The sequence below is a fragment of the Morone saxatilis genome, unplaced genomic scaffold (genome assembly GCF_004916995.1).
Source record: "Morone saxatilis isolate NCDOM2014 unplaced genomic scaffold, NCSU_SB_2.0 Contig17, whole genome shotgun sequence".
NCBI lineage: Eukaryota > Metazoa > Chordata > Actinopteri > Moronidae > Morone > Morone saxatilis.
The window spans coordinates 23,518,366-23,528,561 of NW_023339729.1; the positions used below are offsets into that span (position 1 = coordinate 23,518,366).

At 38.1% G+C, this 10,196-nt stretch overlaps 2 protein-coding genes across 2 annotated transcripts in view; both read right to left on the reverse strand.

Annotated features, from left to right (window-relative positions):
- Positions 1-246: 246 nt before the first annotated feature.
- On the reverse strand, positions 247-5,769 carry LOC118326935 (perforin-1-like). The gene is made up of 9 exons (XM_035660101.1): positions 5,500-5,769; positions 5,314-5,393; positions 4,805-4,850; positions 3,823-3,965; positions 3,581-3,719; positions 3,394-3,474; positions 2,023-2,492; positions 1,829-1,924; positions 247-325 (listed from the first exon to the last, which is right to left on the reverse strand). Exons 1-9 carry the CDS (start codon positions 5,767-5,769, stop codon positions 247-249), a joined length of 1,404 nt encoding a protein of 467 aa, XP_035515994.1.
- A 3,658-nt stretch (positions 5,770-9,427) lies between these two features.
- LOC118326936 (perforin-1-like) overlaps positions 9,428-10,196 on the reverse strand; it is a 6,077-nt gene continuing 5,308 nt past the window's right edge. The window contains exon 11 of the mRNA XM_035660102.1: positions 9,428-9,606. Within this exon, the coding sequence (XP_035515995.1) occupies positions 9,428-9,606 (179 nt within the window). The remainder of the gene's footprint in view (positions 9,607-10,196) is intronic.

A 10,196-nucleotide genomic window follows, 5' to 3' on the forward strand; every position in this document is an offset into this window, starting at 1 on the left:
TTCTTGTGCTTTCTTGTGGTCGGGAGAGGTTCCATGGATCCTGTGGAGCCCCACTGATAATAGTTACTCGGTATTATTATTATTATTCATTATTATTATTATTATCAACTACAGCTTACGATATTAGTTACATCCGATTATAATTTTCTATTTATCCCCATCGGATGTGGCTGTTGTCGTCATTCATCTTCTTCATGTTTTATCATTCATGATTACCATCAGTCACTACTATAGTGTAGTTTGTTGCTACTGGTTGTTGCTGTGCACTTGGTCGTTGGTCTCGTCCTTCTTGTCGTTTACTGCAGTATTGTCCCATTCACGGTATCTGGGTTATGTATTAGGTGTTTTCAGTTGTTCTGTGCTGGTTCTCGTTACACATTGATGTGAAATAGCCATAATAAGTCATCGGTTTCAACAGATGATCGGAAAGTGGTCTTTAAAGAAGAAACGATCTGTTGGGCCACTGGTATTGTACAATGGTCTGACCGCCCACCTCTCTCACACCAACATTACATGAAACTTGTGTTTGGTGATATCTTTATTGTTGGCATGAGAAGATCAGCTCAAAAATGACCAAAACAGTATTGACAGTTTTTGATAATCACCAGCTACATAATACTGCCAGGTCCAAATGAAAACCACAGCAAATCCCCAGCACTTGCAAATTGAGTAGCAAAGCAGCTGATTTGTTATTCATGTTTACATCAAAATGGTTTGTGCTCACAGGACATATTTTAGACTACCAATCAGCTTGAGAAGGAAGACTTCTGATGAGTGCACAAAAAGGCAGTGCAATTCTCTGACTATGGGAGTTGGTTTGTAACGGGGGGGTTGCTCACCTGCTCTCTCCAGTAAATTAAAGTTCGCAAGTTTCAGAGTGTATGGACCTCAGAAGCGTCCTTTCTGTGGCCGGATCAGCGTGAATCTGTGTGTCGCCCTGGCTCAGGGTGGCCAAACCCATGATCCCAGAAGTCGTCACCCAATGCATTCATAGTCCATCATCCCAGACTTCATCTTCAAAGACCGAACGTTCGTCGTCCACCTATCATAAAAGAGTTATTTATAAATATGATTAACATAAAAATATTATTAATAATCTTACAACGTGTGAGTTCTATAAGTAAGGAGACAATGGTTCATGACATGGTTCTGTACACACAGGGATAGATCTTGTGAGTCCTAGTCTAAGGATATGTCTGGAGACGGATCGTATCAGTGCTGGATAGGACCCTCAGGTATAGTAAAACGTTTAATAGCGCCTTCTCCCGATTTTTGGACCTCCCGTTGTCTCCCTTCCCTCAGGCTCAGTCAATTTTAAGACCATGGGATGTATTAGGATAACTGGAAACTGATTTGCAAAGATGAGTGCCCATCCGTTTGTGATGAATAATGCACTCTCATTTCCGGCTGTTTTTCCTGTGTGGGGGTTGAATGGGATAGGATAGATTTTTATAGCTAGATTATTGTAAGACTCAAATGGAGTAATGTGTGGGTGCACCTTTTTGTAGACTTTATTGTGCTGTTTGTGCATCATGGTGATGATCCAGAAGGTTGCTGATACTGAGCTTACGCGGGCTTTCCTTGATATTTTTGATTTATGATGTTTCATTTGTCACAGGGAGTTTTTTCAGCATGATGGCACAAGGATTGGTGTTATTTAGAACACATTTCTTTCGTCATTTTTCGTAACTGGCCAGTAGACAAGTTGAGTCTCTAGTCTACAGCATAAAAAGGTATGTGTCAAAGCGGTTACTTTTTAGGATGAAGAAATGTTATAACGGTCGTGGTCTCACATCGAAAGTCTGGAGACAATGACAAATTTACTGACCTCCCCAGTATCATAAACGGCGCTTCCACCAAGGGGTCGTTTGAGCGGATCATATGAGTCCTGCGATGGTGGGGACCGTACCACATCTTAGCATAGCTGTGAATAGTAGAACACAAGGAAAAACAACTGGTGAATTAATATTGTTGTTTGGCAGACCACCTTCAGATCTCAAATATTGGCCTTGTTTTACTCACCTGTCCGTCGGGTCAATTAAATCTCCTTTCAGATTCCATCCTCTGATGATGGTCACCACCAGTGTTCCCCTTGAGGCCTGTTTAGGACAGCAGTTTGACCCACAACCTGGTGATGACTTATTTGTGGCATTGTCTTCTAAGTATTGCTCTATGGCAGCCTTCATCCCTTCCTTCTTCTTCTTATTTGGCACCAGCTCATACATTGGCCTAAGGGAGTATGAAACAATATCTGGGTGGTCCTTAAGGGTATTCAGCCATTTCCTGTAACCCATGGAGTCATTGTGAGAGAGTGAAAACTCCCCCAACCAACCGGTGCCTCCTATCAACGCTGTGTAGTGTTGGTGTAGACCAGAGCTGTACGAGGTGGTGAGATCCTGGTTCTGTAGGACTTTGTTGCAAGACTTTTGGCTAGCAGATAAACTCACCATCCCCAGGCCTACAGAGACACCCAGGGATAAGCAGTTGTGGACCTAGAAGACAGGAGAGGAAATAGGATGGCATTTACAGTCAATGGATAATGTATAACATTTAAATAGTGCCTTTATGCTGAGAGCACTGAATGGTGCATAAGGCACATTCATGCATGGTGGCGAAGACCTGCACACCAAGAAAGATGTGTGTTTTTTTTGGGGGGGGGGGGGTTCCCTTTATATGATAGGACAGTTAAAGATAGACAGGAAAGGGTATTTCCTGAGAGGGGACGATTTGAGCCCTGGGCCGCTGCAGCAAGGACTCGGCCCTGGCATATGGGGTGCCAGCTGTACCAGGTGAACTAAGAACTAACTGGGCGCCCCAAAATTCTACAAATTTGACCACAACTCAAAATCATTGTCAGTCAAGCAGTGTAACATTTTTACCTAAACTCAAAAGACAAACTCACAAAGCTCAAAGACAGCCTCGTCGGTCAAGACAAGAAGTAAATACAGATTTTTGAATAGTTGCTAGGAACTTTAATTGGACAATCATAATTCATTTAAGGCTATAAAAATGGCCTCTAATGATGCAGCTTTTGTTGATGAACGACTATAACTTTTATTCAGCTAAACACAGAATATACTTTTGGTTGTTTTTTTTCTCTTCAAAATAAGATTTATTATAGTTTTTGAAATCTTAATCTAAACATCATTACACATATTTACTTAGAAATGTAGCTTTTGCTGTGGATTGTCTGCTTATACACACCTCATTACACATTGAATATCTAAATAAAGGAAGATTCAAATTTGAATACAGAATGGAAACAAGGGGAAACACAAAACAATAGTAATTCATGGGGTTTGGAAAATAACAACATACAAATGATTTAATGTTTGTTTGCATGTAGAGTGTGAGTATTAATATGCATTGCGGTAAGGGATGTGTGACATGTACCTCATTTGAGGTGAACCCATTCAGTGTGGACAAACAGGTACGTGCAGCTGTGACCCGCCTGAGACGCCCCCCAAGATAAACCTGAAATTATATACAATAAAATGTTAAGACAAAAAAAAGGTGTTTTAGATTTGTTAAACGTAATTAAGGTGTGTGTGAGTTTGTGTGTGTGTATGTGTGTTTTAACCTGGCGGATGTAGTGTGTGCCATAGGTATGTATGAGATCAATGTACTGAGCCCTGGTGGAGTTGTTGTAGAGACTTGGCAGTCTGGCCACATCCTTTCTGAACTCTGAGTTGAGGGGCGGTCTGCTTGACACACGGTAACTAGACACAAAGAGACAGAATAGTTAATTATCTTAACAGAAATTATCTAAATAAACTTGAATGTAAAATCTTCTGTGGAGATGCAGAGATCTTCAAACCCTACCGATAATGGCTGCAGGTGAGTCTGTGAGTGCTGAAGGAGTGGCGGTCCTCTCTGGTCCTCTCTGATGCAAACTTATAGGCAGTGGAGCGTGTTCCTCCCACCTCCAGGCCGACTGACACAAACTTGTCTAAATTTAGGCCAATCTGATCAATAAAAAATAAAAGCTTAGGAGCTTGCTATTCACCCAAAATCACCATTATATATTGTATTAAATATAACCATTTATTCATATAACCATTCATACTTGTTCTGGTAGCCTTAGGGCTGAGTCAACTGTTAGTCGACAAGAAGAGTCTTAGTCTGCCCACTTTTCATTAGTTGGATAGTCACAAATGTCAAACTCTGTTTTGGAGTTGTGCTTTGTCACCAGGACGAAGGCATCAGGGGATTGGTACAACACAGACCTTTACTTTTGTATCACAGGAAGTGTCTTTGCGGTGCTCTGCTACATGAACTAAATGTAGACTTTGAGCTCTAAGTACCGGGGGAGGTTTGTTTACAGTACTAGCATGGGAGCTGGGCCAGAATGAGCACCATCACCAGAGTTAGGCAAAAGGGCATCGAAACCGGGCTCATCAACCTCCCTGTGACCATGGCCAGGACCGAATACTGTTGACATAGTCGGAGGTCAGGTGACCTACAGCCAGTTGATGAACAGAGGCTCTGACCAAGACTATGATTCCATCATTAACACTAATGAAAAACTTTTATGAAAGTGTATCTTATTTAAGCATCAAGATGCTCCAAATCCTAATCATATCTGCCCTTTGATCAGAATTTTTTATTTTATTATTATTTATTTTATTTTTATTTATTTACTGCTAATTCGAGTTACAGTAACAAATTCAGGACAATGGTGGAAATAAAATAATTGAAAGAATCATATGTTAATATGCGTGCATGTCTGCACCTGCCAGTTATAATAATATAAGACTCTGAAATGTTCAGTTCATGTAAGCAATAGCTGTGAGATGTTTCCTACCTTCCAGTCACTACTTTCCTGGGAGGTGTAACTTTCAATCAACGAGCTGTGGACACAGTTTACAAGAAGAATAACCCTTAAGGCTTTTTTCATTTCAGAGGTTATATTGTAGCTAATTTAGAGTCTGTTAACGTAATATTGTGTCTTCCAGTACTGGAAGACAGAATATTAGTAGTGTAGTGTGATCAAAATCTCACTACACTAGTGAATCTCACTACACTAGAGTAGTGTGATCAAAATCTGATCTGTAGACAGTAAATGGTGAGCTGAATGTGAGGAGCCAAATATAGTGTTGAGAGTTGAGCTGTCTAAAATGAAATAATATGTTTTTGCATGATTAACAGATACAACAACATTCAAACTTAACCTCCTTAAAAATCAGTAAGGATTTGCTTTGATAGTTGGTAAAGAATGCCAAGTATTTACTGTTGACACACTGGAATGGCTTATACTTAACATATAAAAATGGCTGATATAACTCAGAGATATAATGCTGTATAACACAATACCTAACAGAGGTGTGTGCACTGCTGTAGATGTCGAGATTGCATCGATTGAACGCACGCCAGTTCACTGCAGAGAGCGGCAGCTGAAAATGAAAGTGGTAACACTGTGGTTAACATGCATCCATAAAGTATGTTCAACTGTCACTGGAGAATTAATTATTTATATATTATTGTTTATGTATTAATTACTTTCTGCAGCTGGTCGCTTTGAAGAGGGTTGGAGCAGAGGGTACAGGTGCCATCTGCGGAGAGATAGGTCCTCACATCAACCATGTAGGCTCCTTTACGCTGCAGGGTGACCACATCAAAGCCCTCCCCCACCAGGTTGTGGCCTGGTACAAAGGGAGCGGACTCACACTGACTGTGGTTCCCAGTCCGACAGGAGAGAACAGTGGAGTGATACAACAGAAAAAGGATGAGATTTAGGTAGAGAAGGGGTGGGGTTGAAAAGGAAAGCATGGCTGGAGTTGAAGAGACACTGAAATATTTCAGAGAAAGAAGAAAGGGAAATGATCAGTGAAGGTCCAAATTATCAGTGTGTTTCTTGTCATTTGTTGTTTTGTAACCAGGTAAGAAAGTTCTATTGTCTATTATGCAGTGGAAAATTGTGCATGAATATGTTTTTGGTGAATGGTCAACTGAACATATCAATTTACATCTTCACTAGGATTAAGTAGGCTTGGTGCTGAATGCCATAAACAGAATAGGGAAGACGGAAAGTATTAAAAGATGGACTAACACATTGTTTGTTTGGGTCTTTTGTTGGAACTTGTTAACAATTGGAAAAATACAGAAGATTTTGTAGCCTTGCAGCACCTGGTTCACTCTTCTCTGACTGCTGCCCCTCTCTCTCATACAGAGCATCAAGCTAAAGAAACAGAAAACATTTCATATCTTTGTACAGTTAGCAATCTGAGCTGATCAGTCGCAAAAACAAGTACTTTTAAATGGACGTACTTTGATGGTGCACTTTTGCCTGCAAAAATTACGTTTTAGCCTCTTTGTGGCTGCAGCGCTTTCTCTCAATACTGGGCCAAATTCAAAAGTGAACATCATGTTGTATGAAAGAAGATTTGAAACTTGCGATTGAGACAACAAACTTATTAGAAAATTGAGCAAATAAATTCAGATGTAGGGTCATTTCCCCATAAGACTCAACATTATCACACTTTTACCTTGAAGCCAATCGAGCTGCCACCTGCAGGCCATCAAACAGAATGCAGGTTTAAAGGGAAATTTTGGTATTTTTCAACTTTGACCTTGTTTTTCGATGTTTTTGTATCAAAGTGACTAATGTAGACAACACATATTTTGGAAATAAAATGTTGCAGGTTCAGATTGACACATTCTGCCCATGAAACATAAGACTGAAACATGCTTATGAATATTATATTTAATTCGTGACCATAGATCATCCTAAATATTACACACATTTAAGTATATTATTTGTACCCTTACTATAAAGTACTCAGTGACAATAACAATTGCTGATGCCAGGAACAGGCATAACACAGTCTGCAAGAATAACTACAACAGAAACAAGCAAAAAAATGCAGCACAAGAAAGTAAGACTGTGTCCTTGGTAATAAATCGTTATCACAAATCATTAAATCACAAAGTCTTTATCTTGGAAATGTTTAGTATACAAGAGAAACTTGGAGCTACTGTCTAATACGGACCATTTTATGACACGGCAAGATGAAACAGTGTAAAACATTAACAAGCACTAATATAGCATTTGCATTACTTGCTCAACCAGACTTCACTGGGTCACTTACAAAACAAATACTGCAGTTTTAAAGGTCCAGTGTGTACAATTTAGTGCCAACTAGCAGTGTAGTTGCAGATAAGTTGCCAGTATTGTCTGGTTGTTTGTTTCTGCAGTAGCCCAGAATGGACCGATCAAAAAAAAATTTCTTAAGTTTCATCATGACCATTGTAGATTCTCCTGCTCACTTCACAGCCTGTTCTCATTCTCAGGTCGACAAATGCAGACGCCGGTGGTGTTCAGTTAGTTGCTAATTGATGTGTGACCAAATTAGCAGGTTTCCAGTTGCATACAATTTTATTTCATGTATTTGCTCAACCTCCTTTGTTCACTCCTCTAATTCGTCCATTGTGTTGTAAATGTGTTAAAAAAATACTTTTTTCCTTATTTACATCAAAATAAGAAGCTGTTTTTTTAATGAGAGAAAATTCAAGGTTGTGGAAAAAAAACATTATTTAAGATGAAATCATCTTATTGATCTTTTATCAATTAATGTATGAAGTAACTGTAAATTAACATTCCTTAACTGATAATGTATAACTTAAGTATATGATTTGTTACCCTTATTATAAAGTGTTCTTTGCATTACAGTTGCCACAATAGTGGAAATAATTTACACATTTCACCCAGAATTAGTTTTTGATCACTTGAATGTTGTTGAAAATATATCACAATGAAAATTAATTCTCCTTCCTTTAGAACCAGATTGTATCATTCTGTTAACATCCTGAACCACCACATCACTGACTTTACTTCTTATCTCTGATTGCTTTGATTCATTTTTTTTTAATCAGACAGCCTCAGACTGATTTACAGACAGGATGTCTTCAGGTATAAGTTATTAAATTCAACTTAATATAAATCACACTGTATAAACATGTATACTATCTGCATGATCCTGCCTTAAAAGGAGAAAAGTACAACACAAACTGGTGTAAACACCTTGGAATTACATAATTTTATTTTTCAAAACATGTTTATTTTGCAAATCTAAAAGATGTGTTTGACCACTTTGTTTCTTTGTTTCAAAAGCTTGAACTGTACCTGCTGCTGTTTATTACAGAAGTAAGTCAGATTGAAAAGTTCTTTACAGGGTTCAACAACACTGTTAAAGAAAAAAGGACAAAGAAATTATCTGAACTTCTGATTGTAGCATATCCACATGATCCTAACATAGCATGTAGAGCTATAAACTGCAAATGTCTAGTGAAGTCTCTTCTGTGAGAATTGTTGAATTGGTCCAGCATCAGAGTCCAAATCATGCTGTCTGTCTACTCTAAAACATTTAATATAAATGTGCAGTTTGAGCTATTAAAGACAGTTGATGGTATCTGTATCTTTTAAAATTAAAAAAAAAAATGTACCTGTTCCAGATGCCAAAAATGATGATGTTGCTTCTTCGCTTCTAGTCAGGAAAATCATGAAAACCAGCAAGAGAAAGAGCCTTTGTTCTTTGATCAGAGATAAGTGGAGGATGGAGCTTCTTATCTTCTATCTTAAAGGAACTTATGTCTGAGAAAGAGGAAAGTTGAAAAAGGAGATAAGGGTAATAAAAAAAAAAGAAAACTTAAAAAAAAATATATATATACACATTAGGCCTTTATCTTAGCATTTTGTTCTTTTCCATGAAGAAAATTAAGTGAAATTGTTTTTTCAAAGTTTAGATTTTGAAGACCTGCACACAAGTTATATTCACAGAGCCTTCACTGTCTAAAAAACAGCTTGGTCCTGTACTGGAAAAGTTAAAGCAATCGAAGGACTAATAGAACAATGAGATGAAAACACTGAATTTGTCAAAAAGAAGCATAATGAGTATATATGATGAGACTATCAGGAAAATGTATGTCTGATGCAATATTAAATACAGGAAATAATCTGCTCAAAATGTATCCAAATCGCTCGTTTTACACAAACTTCCTGCAGTTATTGTGTTCACTATCTGGGTTCATGGTACAGTTTTATCAGTTGTTCTGTGCTGTTCTATGTTCTAATGTTATATTTTAGAATTACAATCAGCTGAAAACCAAGAAACCAGAAACTGATAATGCTGCAATAAACAGCATGTAATCAAACCTGCAAAACTGCAAAAAGTTCCCCCCCTACAATATTCATCAATCATTAACAATGATATGATACAATCAGCTGAAAACCAAACAAAATGATGATTTCTCTTTAATTTGAATTTACCCAATATGTATGTGGTCACAGAAGAATTGATTGAACCTTATGTAAAATGTAAAGAAAACTAAATATTGTGATGTCTTAACAGTAGGAGGATATTTGTATGAACTCCAAACCCCCCCAAAAAAGATAATTTCTCTGATGAATCACAAAAGCATGCATTTCTCACTATGGAGTTGGTTTGTAACGCTCACACCTGTCTCCAGTCAGATGAGAGTCGCAAGTCAGAGTGTACTCAACCTCAAAGCCACCTTTCTTGGCCGGACAGGTGAATCTGTGTTTTCCCTGGCTCAGGTGCCTCACACATGATCCCAGACGGTCGTCATAAGTCACGTCCTTGTCCCAGACTTCAGTCTTCAAATCCAAATGTGTGTCCACCTTCATAAAAAGTATTTATAAATATGACAACATTGAAAATATTATTATCATTTAAATGTTGAGTTCTATAAGTAAAAATAACATATAGTTCATGACATGTTTGTACACACAGATATGATCTTGTACTTTCTCAGATCTATTAATATATCTAGAAGGACAAAATGTATCAGTGGATAGTAGCACTCAGGGGATATATAAAATGAATACAGTTAATAGCTTCCTCCATGTTGGACTCTCCCGTTCTCTCCCTTCCCTCAGCAGTCAGCACTGTTAGGACCATGGATGTATTAAGGATAACTAGATACTGATTTGATAGTGCCCCATCCATTCGTATGAAAGTCGCTCTCATTTCCGGCTGATTTCCTGTTGGCTCCTCGCACATGTGAATGGGATAGAATAATTTTATAGTAGACTTTATTGTAGACTTTCCAAATGGAATAATTTTGGGGTGCACTCTTTTATAACTTTTTGGGCTCTAGTGTACAGCATAAGAAGTATATCATACCTTAACTTTCTTTCAGGATGAAAAATATTATTAACGGTTTAACAGGGCATCTGT

Coding starts and splice junctions, on each gene's coding strand:
- LOC118326935 (XM_035660101.1), bottom strand. CDS start 5,769: ATGCTTTCCTTTTCAACCCCACCCCTTCTCTACCTAAATCTCATCCTT. Junction 5,394..5,499: donor AAAGCGACCAGCTGCAGAAA/GTAATTAATACA, acceptor TTTCATTTTCAG/CTGCCGCTCTCTGCAGTGAA. Junction 326..1,828: donor CCGTTTATGATACTGGGGAG/GTCAGTAAATTT, acceptor TACATAACCCAG/ATACCGTGAATGGGACAATA.